At 38.9% G+C, this 24034-nt stretch overlaps 1 protein-coding gene across 1 annotated transcript in view; it reads left to right on the top strand.

The window, feature by feature from the left end:
* znf704 (zinc finger protein 704) overlaps positions 1-17185 on the top strand; it is a 55526-nt gene extending 38341 nt beyond the window's left edge. Inside the window, exons 3-9 of the mRNA XM_044137723.1 lie at positions 7264-7367; positions 9174-9451; positions 13957-14057; positions 14304-14598; positions 14695-14820; positions 15493-15584; positions 15753-17185. Coding sequence (XP_043993658.1) covers positions 7264-7367; positions 9174-9451; positions 13957-14057; positions 14304-14598; positions 14695-14820; positions 15493-15584; positions 15753-15867 — 1111 coding nt within the window. The 3' untranslated portion in view covers positions 15868-17185. The remainder of the gene's footprint in view (positions 1-7263; positions 7368-9173; positions 9452-13956; positions 14058-14303; positions 14599-14694; positions 14821-15492; positions 15585-15752) is intronic.
* The last annotated feature ends 6849 nt before the right edge of the window (positions 17186-24034 follow it).

The following is a 24034-nucleotide window of genomic DNA, read 5'->3' on the forward strand; positions in this document are numbered from 1 at the left end:
CACACACACGCACACACACACGCACACACACTCAGCCCCACCTTCTGTCTCACTTATTTTCTTACAGCTTCTGTGCTGCATTTATTTCACTTGAGCTGCCTTTTAAAGGTATACACACATCTGGGTGGGGAGGTAGAGCAAATGTAAACATCTGGCATAGATAAGCAGACAGATGTTTCAGTGGCAGGCTGGCAAACATTCAGATCTCCCACCAAACTCATCAGAACCCCTGAAGAGGGAGCTGTTGTTTTACCAATTTCACCAACTGTGACCTACCGCTGCTTCACATTTTAACTTTAAGGTTCATCGTTTCAGGCCAGGTCTAGTACATGACTTGGATTTTTCTCAACACCGACCTGTGATCTTCATACTTTTTTATGGTAGCGAGATCCATCAGCTCCTGATTTTGTTGTCTTTTTGCTTTTATGCTTTTTAAAAACTCTAGTTCTGACTTAGGGTTAAAATCGTAATCTGCAAAATTAAAATGTGTTCCTGTGTTGTTGTCAATACATGACTGTAAAATATGAAGAACATTATTACATAAGTGTGTAAGATCCCCTTTCGTACATCAATACGAAAGGGAATAAAAGGAATAAATGAAAAATAAAAAAAATGCATCCAAATAAACTGAAAAGCTGTAACTTCTTATGATGGGTACTTGATCGACATAAATAAATAGCTAGTGGTCAGTCAATAAATATGTAAATAAACAATCATGTAATGAAATAAATGGGTTGCAGTAAAAAATTTATAAAATATCAGCTAAATAAGTGGGAATGCCAATAAATAAATGAGTAAAACTAACAGTAGAGATCAGTCAATATTTGTATGTTGTAATTTAAGTAAACAAATAAAAATTGTAACTTATACAAATAAGCAGTAATATAAAAATTAAGAATTAGCATAAATAAAAGATGCATACACTATTGATATTAAACTAATGTTCATTACAATTATACAAATATGGGACAAGATTTTCTTCATGCTGATATGCTTTTCACATCAGTTAAGAAATAAAGATTTGGAGATCCCGATTCTTTGCTTTTAAGTCATTTCTGCAGTCGACATCCTGGCAGACATGATGGATCATGTGCCAGGGATAAAGGAAATACTATTTTTCTACTATTTGTTTTTTTAATGATGCTTCAGATAGCGTTGCTCTGTTATTTGCATATAGAAACATAACTAGGACAAACATCAAATCAGCTGACAGTGGGATAATACAATTTCAAGACTTTACAGTATTTATTCTGTCTAAACAGATAATTAATGGTTACGCTTTGTAACCCATTAATTATCTGTATAATTAATGGGCTGCATAATGCATCAGATCAAGAAGGTACATGGAAAACACAGTAACTCTTCAATTTAAAGGCTGTAGTCCAGCTCAACCTTTGTCCTCTCACATTTGGCCTCACTTGTTTTATCTTGATAAGACCTCGCCTAAGAGCTGTGTGGGAGTTTTCGGCTGATCAGCATCTCTCTGACACGACCCTCCTACTGTTTCTCTTTATTTGTCAAAAAGGGAACAACATTGATCAAATTTGATCATCCCATTTGGGTTTTTTTAACTCTGCTGCTGCTTGACAGAATTTTGTGTGGAGCTCCTACGGTCAGTTAAATGATTGATTATTATTATCTGCAGGCTGATTTTTGGTAATTGTTACGGGTCAACTTTTCACATATGAGAACTTTCAGCCTTTATTTTCTTTTATGTGTTTGTTGTACCTCTTATTTTGTCAGTGTTGACACAAATTAAACGTATTCTGCCATTATGCAACTATCCCCTATTAAAGAAATAGCTTTTAATTAAAATATATTAGGCTCAGATTCAGTCTATATGCTGCCTTTCTGTCTTTATTGAAAATATTTTCCCTGAGAGCCGTTGTGAGCAAAGAGAAAACATTATTTTGTGAATTGTGGTACTCTGTGTGCAATTGAAAGGTCAAATATGATGCAGTTAAAAATATAAAAAGGCTTTAAAGATCACTTATTCTGAATGCTGTCAGTACATTAAAGTGTTTTGGTTAGAGAAAGAAAGTCTTTTCAGTCTTTCATTGACTGTAACCACATTAACAGCATCTCATGTGTAATTTTACTCTATTTATGAGCAGCCTGCAGCAAGATGAAATTACATGGATCTGTTTCGTACAATCTGCTTTAGTAAACAAGCTCTTAACACCCACTGCATAGTTGTGTTAATGCCACCATATACATCCTGGATAATGTCCCTTTCAGGAAGTCTCGGGGGTCAGATCCAAGAGCGCTTTATTGCAGATGATTAAAGTGAGAAGATTAAAACACTGACTCAAAAATTCAAACAAATGAAACTCATTTCTTAGAATTCACTTAGCAATACATGAACCACCTCCTGTTACCCATGTATCATGCACGTAACAAACCCACATGCATGTTAATTAAATACGTGATAACCAGTTTAAGTTTGATAAAACCACTAATGATGTGATTTGGGATTTTTGTTTTCACACCTCTCCCCTCTCTCAAAACATCACATCCTAATTATTAGTCTTCCTAATCTGCTTTCCTAAGATTGACTCGTTTGGTTTTCAAGACAGACGAATCTCTCAGTAATTATTTTCTGACACTGTTGCGGTGGAGATAATATCTGCAGTCAGTTGATGTCCTCCCAAGGTGACCAGGACAGCATTTTACAGCGAAGCGGGGCGGGGGTTATGGGAAAAAGTGACAGCTGTGTGTGCAGCTTCCTTTCATGATTCATGTGCAAGCTGTAATGACATCATATTTAGCAGCAGAAAGGGTTATAAATTAGCCATCAGCTAATGGAGGCTGAGCCTCTTTCTTTGTTGGCCAGCCCTTTTTTTCTCTTCCCTCATAGCTTGTGCTTTGCCTGTGTAAATAAGCTTTTAATTATGGAATTCAATCACAACTGAAGTATTAATGAGGAGATGCTAAGTTTTAGGAGTCTGACTGCAACTTGAATTATGTTGCAAATTTGCAGAGCAGATGTGCTTATATGCATTAAATGAGCGAGTGATTTGAAAAATAAATCATTTAATGAATCTTTTGTTATTTTGTGCACCAGCTCTTGTTGGATTTAACTTTTACCAATTTATACTGCCTTTTCATATCCACACGTTCTCATTGAATAACATCTGTATTCCATGCGGGCCTGTCAGCAAATAGTTTAATGCCCATTTCCTAAACTATTACTTATGGATTTATGTTATTGGTGTAAATGTTACATTCTATTTGCAATACTACACCAGACAAAGGGCAACATTTTAGGCATATTTTGTGGAAGACTAAAAGTTTTAATTGTCTAAATTTTTCAGATTTCAGAAAGTGTGTGTTTTTCGTATTTTTTAAGAGAATCCTTACACTTCTGATCAAAAACTTAGAGGGAAAGTTCCATTAATCCATGAATTATCCTGAGCTTAATTTGGATTCAAGTCAGAGAGGCAGCAGAGTAATCAGGGATATCATGATTTCCTTCTCGCAGCCACTTGGGCCAGCCCTTGCGGGGAAATCTCAAGGCGTTCCCAGGCCAGCCCCAATGCTGAGCCCCTCCCAGTTGATCGAGCTTCTCACCCTATCTATAAGAAAGACCCCAGACACCCTGCAGCGGAAGCTGAATTGGTCACTTGTATTGACAATCTTGTTCCTTTGGTCACTACCAGGGCTCATCACCATAGATGAGGGTATGAGCGTAAATCATCTGATGAATTGAGAACTTAGCCTTTTGGCTCAGCTCTGTCTTTGTAGACAGCTTACACATCACTGTACTTGCCACGCCAATCCGCCTACAATTTCCCTCCTCCATTTTTCCGCTATTCTTAAACAAGACCCTGGGATGCCTAAACTCCTTCACTTGGAACAGCACCTTATCTCCAAGCTGGAGAAGACAGGCCACTCTTTTATGGATGAGGACAATGTTTTTGGATATTTTGTACTGATTCTCATCGTGGCTGCTTCATAATTGGTTGTGAACTTCTCCAGGGAACGCTGGAGATTGCAGTCCAATTAAGCCAACAGAACCAAAATTGATCCCCTCAATACCTTGACTGCACCTTGTCCATAAACGTTATGACCGGAATCGGTTATAAAGGGAAACCTTGGTGAAGTTCAACAAGTTTTGATTTCTGGAAGTGTGTTTTTAAAGAATGTAGCTGTTGTAGAGATTTCCAGTTGATGCTTGACCAATCCGTACACTCCTGATCAAAATGTCAAAGGAGAAGATTACAACTATTAACAATTTATTCATGATTAGCCCATAAAAATCCATGGCAGACTGTATTATTTCTTACCTGAAAGAAGTCACTTGCCAAACAATAAAAAATTGCAAAAGCCAAAAGAAAAAAAAAAGCAGAGCTGCCATTTACGTTGCACTTGATAAGTCTAGTTTGATAGAACAGACTTATCATTGTTTCTGCTGCAGTATTGTTTTTTCACACCACGTGTTTTTAACGATAACAAAGGCAAAACCTTGTTTTCTAAAGGAATCTTTTGAACATTAGCTTCAACTGTTTGGCCTTAAATGGAAGTAGCTCTTTACAATAATTCCTCTGAGTTCTGTTTGGGAGGGAACTTTGGAAATCCCCCTCAGTCCTGGACTAGGGAACACAGACCCTCATTTTTCACTGAAGCTCAGACTACCAAAATAAAAGCCCAGTAAATACATTTGAAAAATCACACGAAGTGACTATCAGAGATCTGAGTGGAGCAAACAGAAACAAAGAGACACCTGCATTTCATTCAGTGCAGATCAGGCAGTGTTATGCTCGCTGTATTCAGTTATTTAAGCATCATGTAATATGCCAGTTTCATCTGTATTTAAACACCAACAAACCTTAAACTAGAAGTGTGTTTAATGGTAAAAAACTGACGAAAACATACAACTGTACAGAAAACTTGTTTTTTCTTGCATGTTTTTGCCTTGAATAATAAATAAGTGACTCCATTGTGCGTTGAAGCTGAAGCCTTTGTGAACGGAGTAACAAGTTCTCTGAAGCTGTCACTTGGAGGTCATCCTCGGTGTGTGTTCAAGGGCAGCCTTTTCTGGCAACGGGAGGAGATGCTTTCATTGCTTGTTTACGACTTCAGCTTGGTGTTTTGTCCTTCTTTGTAAAGTTTGAAACTCATATTTTTCTATTCATTTTCAGGTGCATCTAAGCATTGAGCCTATGAAAAATAAACCTTTTGCATCACATTGAACTTTTTAATAGTGTTTGCTTTTGACTTAATATTAGGTCACAATAGTTTAGGTTTTTTTCCAAATATTGATAATTTGGAAAAAAAAAAAAAATGTGTGGAGCCCAAATCACAAAAATGCTTAAATGTTTGCCATAAATGTCAGACAGAATTACTTTTTTTTTTTTTTATTTGTTGCCATGGAGAGTTTTTCTATTTTAAAGATTCCAGTGAGCCGATTTATTGTTTAAAACATTCTGCTTACCTTATTTTTCAAAGTAATAATTGTCATTTATTCTTGAAATTCCGATAAAAAAAAAATACAAATAGAACTCTAATGGAAATTCATGTACTCAAGTATCAAATCCATTTTCTTTATTTAGGTATTTTAAAAACGTGACCTAATCAACTATTTGTTTAATTGAATACATTTTTACTAATCTTGAAAATCCACCCTGTAACACCTAGAATATAAATTCAAACATATGTTTTTTTATGAAGTCACACCTTAATCCAGTTTTTTTGTGAAAATAGATTTCTTCGCCCCTTTGAGCCATTTTTGGTTCCAAGCGGCTCTTCCTTTAAATGTTCAAAATTATGAACCGCCATGTTTGGAGTAAATGATTACCACTGATAATGACCACTGCAACCACAGCAAGTCAGTGACTTAATGTTGTTGCAATTTCTAACTGGTTTGGTTAGACAAATCGGACATCTGTTTGGTTTTGTTGGAATTTTGTTATTCAAGAAAACGACAGGATGTTCGTTTCAACATTGCTCCTACTGTACATGTCGCAGTACAGACGCGGTTGTTTTTTTTTTGTTTTTTTTACTCGCCTGTTATGAAAATCTGAGGTGGCGGATGTCATGTTTCTCCACGGATCGTGTTTGATGGTTTGACATCCACACACCATCAAAGACCGACGTGTTTGAGCACACAGTGCTTGTCTTATTAATAGTGAGATTACAGCTCAGGCAGAGAGCATCAGTGATGAAGGTATTGACATCTCTTTTGATCACAGATTGTGTTCTACTCGTAGGACTGGTTCATGCCACAGGATTAAGACACCCATCTACTCGGCTTCGGTTTTGTGCATTTCACTTAGACAAAGCAATTATAATTTATTTTCGTCTCTGCAAAACACCACATCCTGGCTCTTGGACATTTCCAGTTGCGTACAAAGGGCTTAACAAAACAAACGCTTGAATGTAATTAGTGGCGCATGTTGCAGACAGTGCAGTAATCTGCAGACCACAGGGTCTGTCTTATCTGAAACATCTGGCTGAAGGACATGAAAAGCACAAGCACTCATTGTGTTTCTTGAAGTCGGCGTTCTTACTAAAATTATCCGTAAGATACATAATTTCAGGAAAACCTGGAAATGCGATACAACTGATTAATATTAAAATGATGGAAACAATTGTAAATAAATTTCTTGTCCCTTTTTTATTCTTTTCCTTCGTCTTAATGTCCTTAGCGTAACATGTAGCCACTAAAATATCCATGCAGTCTGAGCTTTCAGGGCTGTTGAATAAACAGATCAGAAATCATAAGAATAAGATTAATATAGCACAAATTTAATCCAATGAGTTCTTTGCACTTGCAGTATTGTTGCAATTTGCTACATTGTGCAGCTCTACAGGTTTGTTTTCAAATTAAACGTCCAGATGTGGTTCTTAAAACCAAACTTAAAATTTTGAGAAACAATTTCACAGTAACTTCCCCGAGCATCACCAAAACTTCCCCACAGGGAAACACAGAGACGGCAGCATGAAGCTGTGGTTTTCCTATTCCTAAGGTGGAACTATGTGGGGTTTTTTTAACAGTGATATCTTAATTCAAAACCTTCACATCTTAGCTAGACTGCTGGAGATAATCTTCGGGTTTTATTTTTCATCATCACTCTTAAGTCCAACCTTCATTTTTTATGTTTTTCTCTCAGATTTTTATTTTCATGGTTTAATTATATATTCCACACATACATTTTACAGTATGAGTGGAAAAAGTTTTCAAATAAGTTTTCATGGTCAACATAAACCGTCTGGAGTCAAAAGATGCTCAGGATTTCCTTCCATTTCTGTTCTGTTTCACAGACGGTCAGAGGAGGAGGTGGACATGGACAAAGTGACGGCCGCCATGGTGCTGACGAGCCTCTCCACCAGCCCGCTGGTCAGGAGTCCGCCTGTCAAAGTCAGCGGTGAGTTGAACGTCCGACAAATGCAGCTCTAGACAAAGCGGAGTCTCCGCGTCCACAGAACGCGGAGAGGTTGCTTCACACCGACCCAGTAATTTGTATCCTCCTCTCCGTGCTGATGTTTTCCCTCCCTCACAGCTGTTATCTCGCGAATGCATGCAGAAGCTTTGGTTGACAGATTACCACCGCCTGCTGTGCCGTTGGATTGCTTCATCATTGAATTTGGGAAAATTCACAGAGAAGCACACGCATGCTTGGAGCCGTGCCACTCAACATAGTGGCAGGAGTCCAAAATGTAAACATGTGCTGCAATTTTTAATTTTTCCATTTATGCCACCACAAGATTGTCCGTTCAACCAAGCACGACGCCAGCCTCTACATATACCCGTCACTTGATTCGAGATCCCAGCCTTAAGTGGCTGTTTCTATGCAGACGTCACGCCCGTGCGTTTGAAAATTTGCAATTAGCTTTTACAAAAGACAGCAGGCTCAAGCAACAACAGATGTTAGATGAATGTTCACGCTGAAATTTACTTGAAAATGCACTTGTAATAATTGAATTTTAGCTTATTATACTTCATTTCTTCCACCTCAAACATAAATGCATTTTTTTTATTTATTTTTTTTACATCAAAGATGAGACACTTTGAAGTCTTTGTAAAGTACTACTGCGGTAAAGTAAAAGTATTAGAGAAGAGATTCGCTGCTGGGAAGCTGTTTACTGAACAAAACTGGGTCTCTGTCACTAACTCTGTTAAATACATACACAGATATTCAACGTTTCACCCGGCTTATGTCTTTTTGCTAAAATGAGATGTCTTTTGTAGTTTGGTATTCAAAGGAAATGTTTCTTTGATCTATAAAAGCAAGACCTTGTTATTGTCTCGGTGGAATCACAGAATGGGGAAGTTAACTGTATAGGTTCGGGCTCCGTCTGTGTGAAGTGGAAATGAAGGTGAACTTACATGACTCTCCTCTGTTTGTCATCCATGCGAAGCGCAACGACTTGCAAAAGTATTCCTTTCCCATGTTTTGTTTAGTTGGAACTACGAACCTCTAGGTGCTTTTTCGGACTTTATTGTGTTATTTTGTGAAGTGGAATAGAATACACGATTTAAACATAAAATCAGAAATGTCCCCCGTGAGCCAATAATTCGAAGAACCAATTTTTGTTGCAAGACTTTGGGGGAACAACCGTAAGTTTACAAATTTAGAAACTTTTTGATCATTTTAATGGCACACATACCACCACTACATAAACGTTATTGTCATATTCTATATAGTTTTTAAAATAGATGGTTATATTTAAAAATTTCCATATATATAGCCTCGCTTGAAATGGAAGTCAAATATTTTCCGTTAGTTATGTTTCACCATCAGCTGCGTTCTTCTTCGCGACTATCTGGTTAAACTACACACCGACCCAGGGACAAAGGGACGGAACATAGTTTTAAAGCTTTTGTTTTAATAACATTTTATTAAATACACAGCAAAACAGCTGTTCTCAATAGTAGCCATTTTCTTTATCACAAAGCATATAACTGATATGATGGAAGAATGAAGACATATCTGCAAAATGACTAACTTTGTCTCCCATGACTTGTTAAAATGTTCATTCCCTATGACAGTTATTCAAATATAACTGAGTTACGATGAAGAGGGGTTTTTTTGGTGTACTCTTCAAAATAATCCAGAGCGCAGTCTGAAAAAATCTCAAGCCATTTCCATCGTCTTATTGCTGTATCATCCTGCTTCCTTTTTCGTCCATCTACCCTGTCCTCCTCCGTCTCTTCACGTCCGTCTCCGCAGAGGGCCTCAGCGGTTCGTGGAAGGACAACGGCTCCGCTGGACCCTTCACCCCGTCCAGCAACAGTTCCTCAGGAGGCTACTGGAGCTGGTCCGCGCCCAGCGACCAGTCCAATCCGTCCACGCCTTCGCCGCCGCTCTCGGCTGACAGCTTCAAGCCCTTCCGTGTGCCAAGCGTGGGCGGCGTGGGGTCCAACCCGCCGGGGGTGGAGGACCCGAGTCTGGACGAGCAGGACGGCAGCAGTCTGCTGTTCGATGAGCCCATCCCGCGCAAGCGCAAGGTGAGTTCACTAAATCAGGTCAAAAGCTGAAATTCAAGAAAATAAATGGATTAAAACTGCTTTTGATATAAGTTATTGTCCTAACATCAAATACAGCAGTGGGAGAAAGGAAATACACCCTTATTTCAGGACTTAATGAAAATGATCATTAAGTTTCCCATCACACAACAGATTCCACCATGTAATATTTTTTAGGCAAGTGATTAAGTCTTCAACTGACGCAACAGCAGTAACTACAAACAACATTTACAGTGACAGTTCCATCCAACATTACTATAGCTCTTTGAGATTTTCAGACATTTGTTTCTTTCTTTATTCTGGACTTTGACTGAGCCATCCCCACATCTTAATTTGCTTCTTTCTCAGCCGTTTTGCTACAATCTGGTGCTGTTTTTTTGGGGTTCATTGGGCTGTAGTTGAACAAGTTTCATCTAAGCTTCTGTCTTACAGATTGGTTCATTACTAAGCAATTATGTCCAAACAGGAATTCTGAATCTACTTAATAATCTTGAGTTTCTCAGGTTCTGCGACTGTGAAACAAGCCCAAATAATAAGATGGTGTAGAAGTTAAACGAAACAGCTTTTCCTCTGAAAAAGAACTTTTTTTTTGTTAAGCGTTGGTGTGGATGACAGAAGAGTCCAGATGGAGGGCATAATTAAAGAGAAAAGTGTTTTTTTTTATTTTTTTTTTAAATATATTTTAAGACATTATTGTTGATCTAATAGAAGACGAAAGAGCAGGAACTCTGAGTTGCCGCCTGCCAGATGGACATCTCCTCTACACTTCAGTGTTATTATTCAACCTGATTCTGATCCACACTCTGAGGGACGGAACAAGATGGAACATACTGCTTTTTTCCACACACACACACACACACTCACAGTGCTCTTTTTCTCACCCATCATTTCATTTTGTCTCATTTTCACTCACCCTGACAGCTCACTGTCACTTATTATTTTTCAGGTATACATCGTGTTGTGCTTCCTCCTCTTATCGGTGCTACTATGTTCCGCTTCCCTGACATGATCATCCATCTGTCTCTCGTTTCTGCTTTCTTTCCTTCTTCCTGTCCTGCTCTTTCACTGCAATTTTTCTTTACCTCCTCATGTTTGTCGTCCCCAGACTTTCACTCTTCATTTTTACTGCTCTCCTTGCCCTCTCAGTCGCCCCATTGCATCTTTTAATGATTTTCATGTCTGTAACAGAGAAACACAAAAGATCGTTCGGGCTTCATGTCCCTTCTTGGAGTTTTGGCACTGATGGATTGGGTCTCTGTGGGAGGTGGAAAAACTTTTTGAAATGGGGAAAGCTGAAGATGGATGAAGGTCTCAGATGAAAAGTTAAACAAGAACTTGGAGGAGTTTGAGCATAAGGGTAGATGCACTTATACAAGCTGTGGAAATCTACAGGTATGCTCAGTTCTGTCAAACTGTTAAGGAAAACTGAGGTTAATGGTTGGCTTGGTAAGCTTCTTTACCCTCGATCCAGTTGAAATCCTCTTCTTTTCCTTAACTCAGGTTATCTTTGCCTGACTGTAAAATTTGTGGTTTTCTATAAATCAGATGGGTTTTCACCGCCCTGTGGTGTATGTTGCGGTGAGGCTTCAGAGCAGGTAATCTGCGTTCACCTCCTGTGGTCTTTTTCTCTTGGCAGCACAATACCATAAGAAGCCCCTGATTAATTAACTGTGAAGGGTTTCCTCAGGAGCACACACTCCGTAACACACAACACAGTTGAGACAAAACAATGCTCGGGGAACAGATGACTGCCATGTGCTTGCATATGTGCTATAAAGTGTGTGTGTGTGTGTGTGTGTGTGTGTGAAGTAGACAGGAGGAGGGCATCTTGTCAAACGTTTGATTGACAGAAGAGCAAGGAGGGAAACTCTGAGGGGCTTTTTTCTTTCTGCATGAAAACAATAAACAGTCTCTCAGGAGAAACCAGTGATGTAATTACAGCAGATGAACGAAAGACAGCAGCACATCCGGCTGAATCGTGTCCAGCATCGCTTCATGAATAGATGAAGCGGCGTGCAGGCTGAAATCTTTTGCTCAGTGAAAGTAGTTTGACTGTAGTTTTATCCACAGACAGAGAGGGAGAAGAACTTAATAAGGAGACGAGGGAAATGTCCCTGACTGAATCCATTGTCTTCCTCTTATCCGGGGTCAGCGCACGGGGGGAGCAGCCTTCCCTGTCCCCAGCCGCTTGGGCCAGATCCTCCGGGGGAATCCCAAAGCATTCCCAGGCCAGGAGAGAAACAGTCTCTCCAGCGTGTCCTGGTTCTTCCTCTGGGTCTCCTCCTGCTGGGACGTGTCCATAACGCCTCACCAGGGAGACGTCCAGAGGCCCAGATACCTCGACCACTTCAACTGTCTCCTCTTGATATGGAGCAGCCGCGGCTCTACTCTGAGCTTCACACCCTATGGCTAAGGGAGACACTTTGTAGAGGAAACCTATTTCAGTCGTTTCTGTTCTGTCTCATTCCTTCAGTTGCTATCCGGAGCTTGAGGCTGTAGGAAAAAACCCAATCATGACCCCAGCAACCCCAAATGAGCAAAAACGTGTTTGTGTGTCTTGAAACATTTCTACTTCGGTATCATTGAGGCTTGAAATAGGGATTTGAAACAAAACGTGAAATATCATCTGCACATGGAGAAATCTTATGTTTGGTAGGCCTTTTTCACCAGCTAATTTCACTGCAATTTCTGTAATCTTCTATTGAAAATGCTGTTCTTTAATATCAATAACACTTAAACACCACAATGTTTAGATTAACAAGTGGCTTGTGTGTCCAGTGACGGATACTTGAAAGGCAAATGTTTGCACGGTGAAGTTGCTTATCCAACCCCACCCTTCCTTCATTTTTTTTTTTTTTTTGGATTGAGGGTTGAAGGAATGTTAGTATGTTTTGAATTACAGAGGCAAAGAAAACAAACATCTCCCCATATGTCAAAGGCAGACAGATACACAGCATGTTGTGAAGAACACAGCAGATTCAATGCAAACTGAGGAGAAATTTTCAGGCATTTCAGTTTGGTTTAAAATCCACGTTCCTGTTTTGAGGTTTCAGAGGAAAGACATATGTTTGTTGGTAACATAAGTGTCGAACCACATGTTTGCTCAGTATAACGTATATAAATAATTTATTGCCTCCACAGTTTTGGTGTGCACATAAAAAATAAATGTCGGATCTTTTTTTGAGAGCAGAGCAGAGCAGCCGTACGTTTGGTTCTTGCAGCTGCTAAAGATTTTTTTTTATTTTTTTTTTTTTTATGTTTAACTCATTTTAAATTGGTTTGTTCTTTAATCTGGCTTGCAATGGGAAAAACACAATCCAGGTCTAATTAAAACCTTCGTCTTTTATCATATCCACAGGCGAGGCTGCCTGCAATGCAGATGTGTCTGCAATTTTTGCCTATTTATTTTCTGGTTGCCGTCGTTGTGAAATGATTAACGGTTGATGCCCTGGAATAATCAGCGCATGGGGATTAAGTCAGTAAAGGGAAATTATCATCCTGATTAACAGAGCGACCGATTAATCACTAGTTCAAAGTTTGAGAGGTTGTTTTATCGTTGTTGCAGCTGCTTCCTGACTCAGTGTGACCTAAACAACAGTGGAGTTACTATTAGACATAAGACCTCCATGTTTGAGCAGAGAAAATACTATTGTTCCCAGCAATTATAAAAATGAACCAAACTGATTATTATTATTATACTTTTGTAAAACAATTGGGACAACCTAAATATTTGTATTTTTTAAAGAAATGTCCACATATTGATTGATGTCCAGCATATTTTTCACATTTAAATTTAGGAAAATAGAGAGATTTAATTACAGTACAGAAACTAACCTGGTTCGACTTACTAAACGAAAAATAGTAGTAATAGAAATTCCAAGAAAAAAAAATCATGTGGCCATGGAGGAGTACATTTCTGTCACAAAAAAAAAAAAAAACCTCCACATATTTTTTTAATTCTGTGTTGTTTCATACCAAACATGTCCTCAGTTCAGTTTTTAGACTCATCTGTCCAGAGACAATAATCCAGAAGTCCAGGTCTTTGTTTACATTCTCTGGCAAAAGTGAGTCTGGCCTTCATGTTTTTCTCACAGGATCAAGGTTTCAAGACTAGATAGTTAAACCCATCTAGTCTTTTCAGATTGCATAGTCATACACTTTCATAAAACATCAGCATGAGGCTGCTGTTGGATGATTTTTGAGGACTACTTTCAGAGGCAGAATGGGTAGAGTTTCACTTTATTGACTTCGTCCTTGAGTAGCTGGATTAATTGTTCCCGCCTCCAAATACAATATTTGGTCTGCAACAAATATCAATTAAAGTTTATTATTTGTTTTAGGTAAATTAATTTAGTTTGTGCTAGTGGCAGAGTCAATAATCCACTGCATTATGCTGCTTTTTTCATCTGTACTTCAAAAGTCAACTTTTAAGGTCAGATTATCACTTTAATCTGAATGAACACGTTTCTGTTTTGTGTTTCCTGCAGAACTCCATGAAGGTGATGTTCAAGTGCCTGTGGAAGAATTGTGGCAAAGTGCTGAGTACCACTGCAGGCATCCAGAGACACATCCGCACCATCCACCTGGGGTAAGACACCAGCATTCACTAACTTTAGTGAACCACAGCTCTCGTTGTGACTCTGTGAGACACACAGATGCTAAATAGTCAGCATTTATGGACTGGAATAAAAACTCCAGGTCATGTTGTGAGAAACCAGGAGGGAAACGGAGAGAACGAAAGATAAATTGTCTAATGTTGACGGGTGAATTGTCATTAGATTTCACTGACCTGCTTTCTCTTGCTTTCCTAAATCTCTACGCGTCACTTTTTTAGGCGTAACTGTGATTCAGACTGCAGCGATGGCGAGGAGGATTTCTACTACACAGAAATCAAGCTCAACACGGATTCCGTTGCCGACGGGCTGAGCAGCCTGTCGCCTGTGTCCTCCTCCATCCTCTCTCCCCCGCCGCCGCCCCCGTCGCCTCTGGCCCCTCTCAACCACCAGCCGGACTCCCAGCGACCCGCCCACCCGTCCGACTCCAAGGAGCCTCACCCCGGCGGCACCACCCCGCTCAGCCGCTCCGCTCCAAGCGCTCTCTACCTCATCCACACGGACCACGCCTATCAGGCGAGGAAATATTAGCTGTAAAATGAAATGAAGAGAAAACGTTTGACTTACAACATCGCATGAAAACATTTAAAACATTCGAATCTCGTCCTGTAGGCCACAGCTCCGGTGTCCATCCCCTCCAGCAGCAGCAACTCGTCCTCCACCAGTTTCACTCCCACCAACAGCTCCAGCTTCAGCATCTCCTGGCAGTCTCCTCCCGTCACTTTCACAGGAAACACGGTGAGGGAATGTCAACGTTTATTTATGCAGCCATCAAAATTGCCCGCAGAACGAGGATAGAAAAATGTGAGACTTTTCTGATTTTATGTCTTGTTCCATAATTTTAAAGATAATACATTTAATGTCTGAAAATGTCTTAGTTTTTTAGTTTGCTGAATTTTTCACCTAATATTTTATCACCTTGATTTATTCGAAGGTCTTACAACAGGTGACTGTCTAGCCCAGATGTTTTGAAGTTTTAATGATTTTTTTTTTTAACGTTAAGGCAAAAAGACAATGGAGAGAATATATATATATGTTGGGGTTTTTTTTTACGAAAGCTGATGAGTATTTTGTGCACTAATTGTCATAATGTTTTTAAAACTTATGTGGAAAAATCTGTGAAACTGGGTTTGTGAAACATTGAATTTTGAAATGGTTTAACAGAGTAGCAAAATAACAGACTGGGAAATTTATTTGTAAAAATTTACAACCACGTAAAAAGGGATCACTTAAAGTTAATAAAAGCTACTAAAATGCTTTGGTAACTTTAATTTCAAAATCATTTTTAGAGGTGTGACACTGGGAGGATTTTGCAATTAAATGCAATCCAATTTTTGGCATTAAAATATTTCTGTTGATTTTCTTTAACCTTTCACTTCACATGATTAAGTTTCTGTGTCCTCTCTCCAGGTGTCTCCCACTAAAAGCCAGGGATTTGGAGAGCAGCGGTCCCAGACCATCGCCGTCCTTTCGTCCCCTCCTAGAGCGACCACTGCCCTCAGGTACCGGATGCTCGCTGCTCATTACCTGCCAAAAAAATGCACCTCAGAGAGTCCGCTTTGCTGGCTGTGACGAAAATTATTTTGCACATTAGCACAATGGATCTTAATCGTTTACTTCAACCCCTTCGTGACCTTTTTTTGTGTCGTTTCCGTTTTTCACCTCCCCAGCCGGAAAGTGCGCGGCGAGGGGAAGAAGTGCCGTAAGGTGTACGGGATGGAAAACCGCGACATGTGGTGCACCGCCTGCCGCTGGAAGAAAGCCTGTCAGAGATTCACCGACTGATCCCAGCCGGCCAATGCAACGCCTCAGCAGCAGGCGCCGTAGCTGTTGGCCAGAGAAATGTGGAGCGAGGGGGCTTCATTTTGCATGCATTTGGTCTTTCTGCAGCCCAGAATCGCAACTATCCGTCAAGCTCCGGCCCCTCTTCCACGTTAGCGAATCTCTTCCAGCAGCGGAGGCAAATGAAGGATGGCTGAGCGCCTTCTCTTTCTTTTTCTTTCCTTTTCCTTTTGTTTTTTTCCCAGTTCTGTCCAGGATTCCTAATTCTGCCTCCCCCATCCCCGTCATTCCCAGTGAATGGGAAACCCCAGTGCAGCTAAGAGGTGTAAAAATAGATCTTTTCATGTCGGGTTCAGTGTTGCATCTTTCTAGTTTTGTACAGCTCTGGTTTTAAATGGAGAGTCTTGTCTAAGAAGCAATCGAGGAAAAACAAACAACAAGACCAAAAAGTGTTTTTGTGTTATAATGAAAAAAAAATTCAAAAGAAGACTTTTAATTTTTTATCCAAAAGAAGAACATTGGAGGAGAATTAATTTTATTTTTTTGTTCTTCTTTCAACCCTTGCCCTCGTTTTGATTCATTTCTGGACGTTTTGAGGTCATATTCTATCCCCGACATCACAATCATTCCTGTTAACTTCAGCACACCACGAGAACGCAAGGGGATTGGATAAAAGGTGGGAACGAGAAGGAAGTGAAAGACACACGAGGTGAATGATCAATGCAAACTTAAGTCAGGGAAAACAGATGGACCACATCACACTTAAACGAACAATAACCTGCTTATTCAAGTCATTTCCTTCCTGTGGTTCAGGGATGTGATTCTCAAGGTGAAAGAACCAGCAGCTTAAACGTCGGGTTTAAGCTCCTGAGATGGAGCTGCTTCCATCTCAGCAGCTTCTGAACTTTGTACCAAAATCTCTTTCCTCTGTCATGTTGTTCATGGATTGTTTTGTTTTTTTGTTTTGTTTTGTTTTGGGGTTTTTTGTTTTTTTTGGGGGCTTTTGTTGCTGTGCCATGTTTACTTCTTCTTTTAAGCATGCTGCTTCTTCTCTCGTTTTAATGGGATCAATCTGAAGATTTTAAACAAAGCGCGTTCTAAAAAACAACTCCCTGGCAGCTCTTGGAGTCGCACCATTAAATGAGCAACATGTTTTCACCACATGCAGAGATGAGTAACCCTCTCCCTCCAGTACTTTTCGCAGTGTTCCAAAGGGAACCGCTAAAACGGGAAACTTTTGTTTACAAATGCTACAAAGGTGCATCTTTATTATCTGTAAGCAAAAGCGAGGAGGGCTGAAAACCAAAAGAATTGCACTAATTTAAAAAAATTAAAAAAGATTTATACCACTATGTAAACTCAGTTTCTTATTAAAATGGTTTCTATGAATGAGATGTAACAGCAAAAAAAAACAAACAAACAAAAAAAAACGACATAGTTGCATACGCCATTCTTGTCTTTTGTAGAAGTGAAGGGAAAAGCTCTGGGTCAGTTCACCACTTTGCTATTTTGTACCATAATTTTTGTATTGGCATTGTTGTTGTTGGCATTTCAGCCCCATAAACAAACTGTTCAACCGTTTATCAGATGATTTGTCAGTTAGATATTTTAACAAATAACATACAATCAATCTTAAAAAATGATCAAATACTCGCATTAAGTCATTTATCTTTCCTTTATGAAATATAGAGCTCTGCTTCTATTGGCTGCAATTCTGTTATTTATTTGGGCCACTAAACGTTTAGAAAATGTGATTATGAAGCGTGACCAAACCAAAATAACTATAGAATACCTCCTGCTCATATTTATTCTATTCACATAGCTACATTTCCTTTCAGGAGAATACAATAATTTAAGTTAAACCCCAAAGGTTATTATTATACGTCACATGAAAAGCACCAACTTGCCTCTGCCAAGTTTTACATGCCGATGCTTATGTTGCAAGATTTTGAGTTCTTTCTGAGAACTATGATTAAATAATGTATACGAATTCAAAATATTTTAATTCTTGCTTCTTCTGTGAATCGTCAATCATTGCTTGGCTATATAAAGATGAGAGACGACGTCACACTGTGTGTGAGAGAGAGAGACAGCAGTAGCTGCAAAATCTTTTGAAAATCTTATAAAGGGATTACCGTGGTAGTTCGCCTCAAGAATCGTCATATAGGGAAAACAATTTTAAAACAGTTTGTTGTACGAGAAAAAGCTGCTATCAGTATCATAACTGATGTAATTTTTACTCAGAAGTTAAAATGTCCAAGCTTCAAGTTGGAAAGAAATTGACATAAAGGTCACTTTAAGGTTGGGAAAGCTGCAAGTGTCTAGCAACCCAGACCTCAAAACTTAATGTGGTTACTCTGCATATAAAACATTGTGACAATCATAGTAAAAACTTCTTTTTACCTTTTAAGAGATATCTTTAACTTGATCACAAAGTGCAGTGGAACTCGTTTTATATTGTTAAAAACATTTCTGTTAACTCGGCATATCACTTAGCAAATCCTGCTTGTTTTCTTTCCTGGCGCATTGTTAAATTGGGATCGATAACATTCCCAGATCCAAGGTCCGACTTCAGAACTGGTGTTACATAAATAGCCACCAGCACTTGTTAGTAGTCCACTTTAGTTCTCTGGAACTTCTCAGCACTTTTCTGAGACAGAAAAATAAACATCTTTGAATAGTTCATATTTTTAGCTGTTGGTGTTCATTACCTGTAGCTCACGGTTAACTAGGTTGTAGTTGTGCCAAGATTTCTTGTGATTACCACTCAAATTAGCCAGAGTCCTGTATGTGAGACTTTTACCACATCACTTGAAATTGAAGACCTCAATCCTGAAAGCTCTAATAGCCAGCATTTTCGAATGCATGAAGCATAAACACAAAGCCTTCCTGTTATCTACTCAAATTATTGCTCTCTCTCACTCTTGCAGTCTGGATGAACTTGTTCTAGCATGTTCTATAATTACAATTTTCTTTTTGTCTTCATGCTTCCTCTGACGATTTGAAGCACCTTGCTGCTCCTGAAAAAAAAAACTGTTTCAAGACTTTATCACTCTATAGAAACTTCCACAATGAAGAGTGTTGTCAGTGCAACCATGTAGCGCTAATGTTCTCTGAAAGACAGAGGATTGTTTTCATTTCCAAACGACTTGTCGCTGGTCAAGCCCGATCCAGCTCAAATCATCAGATTCTGGTGGTTATATTTTCCCAGTCCATCTCAACGGCAGAAGGCTCTCTTTGCAAAAGTCAAATAAGAAAAGTATAAAATGGCAAACTGGTGAAATGACCGGCACCTTATTAGGTCACTTGGGTGTTGTTTACCATGCACTGCACTTATCCACTCACTTCCCATCATGCAAACAGATTTACAGTCTAAGTTTCAGATTGTAATTGAAGAAATTTTCTCCCCCCCTCCCTCAAAAAAAAAGAAAAAGAAAGTGTTCTTTGAATTTCATATTCCATTTTGGCTCAGAGGCAACGTACGGACCGAGGCCAACTTTATTACATTGTTGTGAATCACAAACAAACGTGTCGAAGACAAGACGCAGAGTCGGACGAGCAGGCACCTCGTCTTTTCCTCGTGTGTGTTTGCCCTCCTTTTACGTGTCAGGCTTTTATTTTTTAAACGCATGCTCTAATCTTGGTTTGCACTTCTGTCAGCCATTTTTACACCAGTTATTATAAACCAACACCAGCTGATAAACTCGCATTTGCCATTTTACCATTCAGTACTTCCACATCTGCAGGCGTAGCTCTTACTTTTGTCCTTTTTGTTGTTGTTGTTTTCTGTATATATGGAGATCTCGTGTATCACTCTATGCTTGTTTTGTTTTTTAAGCTCATAGATCAAGCGGTTCATCTGAATCTTTTTTTTTTTTGGACATGTTTTGAGAAAAGTTTGCTGTTCAGCCTTAATGTCGAATCATTGTGCTTCTTCTGTCGTTACATTTAGATTATTTCAAAGCTCATTCGCCCTTGTACAATGTGAACATATTGTTGTTTTAAAAAAAAAAATAAGGACAAATCTATATAGTTTCAGAAAAAGAGAAACATTTAAATTCAAAGCTGGAAAAAAAAGAGCTTAGGCTGTTTTCCTTTCACTATTTTTTCATATGTATATGCATATAGATATATATATATATAAACTGTTTATTCATTTTATTTTCATGTTCTTCTGAGGAGGCTGTAGGAGGAAACTCATTACAATCTCAGCTTGTTGTGTTGTTCTCTCTAAGTGTGACCCACTTGGTGCTTCTTCATGGTCCCACTAATCCGCTAAACGTATCCCAAACCCACAGATGATTGAAGTCTAATTGTGTTTCCATCCAAGCGTGGGAAACTGAAGGAACTCCAGGCAAAGTTGCATGGAACTGCACACCTTTCTCGAAGTGTCACCGGTTTCGCTCGGGTCCAATTTGAGTTCATGGATGTTTTAGTTAGCGGCCGAGTTGAAAATGTTCCTTTTTTTTTTGTTTGTTTTGTTTTAATTTGTAGTTATTGTTCCGTGTACTTCCCACTGCTTTCTCTCCACCACTGTGGTGCTTTTTCTGTTCTTCTCGACTCGAGTTTGGAAACACTTGGCATCAGCCGCAGTCCAGGTTCCAGGAACGAGTCCCTGCAGTCCTCAGAGTTGCTGGCAAAGGCCGGATATAAACGAAGCAGCGGCATTTCCAGGCAGCTAATTTCACAAGATATTATCGCTAATATGTTTCAGTTTTTACCAGATTTGGCTAAAGTTAAGCTAATGCAACACTGTTTATTTTTGGTCTGTTCCAAATAAAACTCAAAAGAGCTCTTGCTGCTTTATTTGTCAGCTCCCTCTGGAAACTCCAGGGTTTGTTCCTGGAATGGTCCGACCTGCTTCACAGTGCCGAGAGCGTCGTTCGTCAACAGCGGCACAAAGATTGCTCCAACCTGACGGTGCTTTTAGAGCCTCCGCCCGCTGAGGTCGAGGTTCTGGTGCTGTGGCCGCGGCGGGGGGAGAAACAGAGGTGCTATAAATACCCACGCAGTGCTGTTTCTCCCTCTGATCGCATCGATTCCATTTTTGTACACATTGTTATATTGCTGTAGAGAACATGAAAATAAAAAACACCCTGACTGAAGTCTGCCGATGTGTCCGGACACAAATCAGTGACGACCGCAGCCTGAATCTACGGCGCCCTCCACACATCTCTGTGAAGATGTGGGAAAGGCCTGAAGATAAATTCATCTTTTATTGCAGTAGCATCATTTCAGAATGAAAAAATGTGATATAAAACAATGCACCTTTAATTAAAATATACTTATTTAGTGAGAAAAATAGTAACGATACAAAGCAAAAAACTTTTTCTTGTAAGTCAGATATGTAATGTGATGCAGGCTGATTTCTTTTAGCCGCTCTTCAAAATGGAAAAGATGAGTGAACATTCCTATTAATCGAGGTAAATGCATTTCAGACTAATCTCTCGGGGAAACTAATTAGCTCCAAATAAATAGCTGTTTGTTTAAACATGGCCATATCTACAGTCAAAGCAATCGAGTAGTTTGAAATCGCTGTAGCTGCGGTAAACAGGACTGGATGAGGAAGAAAAATATATAATAAGAATAAGAATAATTAACACAGTTAGAGCACTAAAATCATTGGACTTGAACTGGAACTTTGTGATTTGGTCTCCATAGAGACTAAGATTGCGTTTTTCCAGAAGAAATCATCCCAGTTTGGTTTGACAAGAAATGGAGATAAATACTCAACGCTCACTGTTCAGAGCGTTTTAAATACCAGGAAATGGTAGTTTAAAACCTTAGTTGACACTGTTGGAAAATTGAAAATGTGTCATGGCTGAGTCTTTAAGCAAGATAATTAAACAAACTCAGATCTGGTTCATCAGACAAACGTTAACATCATATGACAACCTCGGTCTGCAGAGCTAGTGATCTTAAGATGGTGATTTCTTAATGTGAGTTGTCTTCCTGATTACATCTATCTTCACATATTGGTAGTATGATGTTATGCTACTGTAATAAAAGACACATTTGTTATAAAAAATGTTTTTCATGTGTAGATTACAGGAGTTCAAAGCAATCAGATCATTTTCTATCAGATGTTGGCACGCTGAAGTGCGTTAAGGCACAAGTAAAACATTTTAGCACCTAACTTGGAGGGAGAATAATATTCATTAATGGCTTGTTTATTTGATTTCCTTGAGCTTTGACCTGTGACACAATGTCTTCATCGGTGGTAGAAATCTGATGCCTTAAAGACTGTACAGGCATGAGCCGTCTCTAAAATACACTTTTAGTATTCTCTTGGACAAAATACATAAATGCATCTGAGTAGTGCTTAGCGTGTTTTGATTTGAGGAAAGGAAGACTTTAACTGTGTAACCATTTTTGTATTTTTAATGTAATAAAGCCAGCAACATAATAACTTTGTTGTTACAATCTTGTGATCTATATTTTAGATTATGACAGTGACATAATATTTTGCCAGTTTATGAAAAGTTACTACGTTATTGGCTGGCTATTAATTATTCACACAGCATTTAAAAATTCCTTCGCAAATGTAGCAATTCTAGGTCAGTTGTTTATTTGACACTAGTTCACAAATTTGTCAAAAACAATTCATATGTGGTCATATAAGCAGATTAAATTGAAGTATTCATTCTAACTGAGTCATAGTTATAGTACAGTGCAGCTAAGTTCAGTTTATTACACCATTTAGTAAAAGGTTTCTTCCCAGTAAACCCAGCAGATTGCACTGAGTCGTTAACTTTGCAGCAATCCCCCATACTGAGCAGTCACATGGCGACAGTAGAGAGGAAAGACTCCGTTTTAACTGGAAGAATTATTCTCTTCCCGAAATTTAAAACTGCTTACTACCAGATACATGCAACAGGAATTTAACATGTGTTTTTTTCTACATGCAATATTGTTAATTGACATATCCAAGCAAACAAAAACAAAGGTTTTGTACAACTATCCCTCAAACTGGCTCACACAATCTTCGGTATAGGAAAGAGAGTGCTGCATTGTGGATAGGTTTTATAAATGAATATGAGTATAATATTTACTGGAACTATTTTTGATTTACCAATTGTTAAAAAAAAAACTGCAAAAACTCTTCAAACGTATTTGAGACCTTGACTTGTACTATTGGATAGCCTTTAGCATCATTAGCTGCAGTGCATTTTCTAAGGATTTTTAAAAACTTTGTACAACCAATAGAGGAGATAGCCAAAAATGTGTTGTTTTTGGCTAAATATTTTTATTGCCTCAAAAAACTTTATGTTACCTGCAATTTAAAATATTATTGGTTTTGTTGCATTTAAAATGGCCAAAATTGCATGACTGGCTGCTGCAAGTCTCTATGCAGATGTTGGATGCATTCTGTAGCCTTCAGCTCTCACAATGATCTGGGCTATTATGAGAATAAGCTACATATAGTATGGATAAACTTCAACAGAGCACTTACCCTTCTGATGAAGACCATGTGAAGCAGTCAAAAGCTCCAGAGAGAATAAAATAAGTGTTTTCATCCAGGAATGTCTGAATTATTTCGCTTCTGTTGCAACAAATTGGTTTTTCTGACTATGATTGCAGGTCCTGTTGGCGTTTTACCAAACCATCAGATGAACATGTTGAAGCATGTAGGAGTTTCTGAATAATTCACTTTGTTTCAGGAAAACCTGGCCAAAAAATATTTCTAATGATGCCTAACAGCATCTGATGTGATTTATTTATATTAAAGCGATCTCTCAACCTCCAAATCTTGTGGACGGAAGTTGGGGATTTTCTGGCAAGGACGATTGGAAACTGTGCCATCAGAAGGCCAGCGAGATTAATCTGAATACTTAAGATTTTCTTTGTTTTGGTTTGTTTTCTGCAAAGAGCTTCTGGTTGTTCTGTGCTGCCTAATGAAGGGCTGAGCTGTGAATTATGCGCAGAATAAAACAAAGATTGCGTTGTTGTGCTTATGGGTGTTGTAAAACTCTCCTCTTCCGAGTTAACGGTGGACTCTGGCCGTGTGTCCAATGTAATTACGGGCAACGATGGCTTTTACTGCAGCTCATGTTGTTGACAGTTTTATATGGAGTCCTGGTTTATGTAACTGATCTTTCGCTACACGACAACACTTGTGCGTGACAAGAAACTGACACTTAATATATCCTGTATCATCCATATATAGGTC

Source organism: Gambusia affinis, linkage group LG14 (assembly GCF_019740435.1).
Source record: "Gambusia affinis linkage group LG14, SWU_Gaff_1.0, whole genome shotgun sequence".
Classification (NCBI taxonomy): Eukaryota; Metazoa; Chordata; class Actinopteri; order Cyprinodontiformes; family Poeciliidae; genus Gambusia; species Gambusia affinis.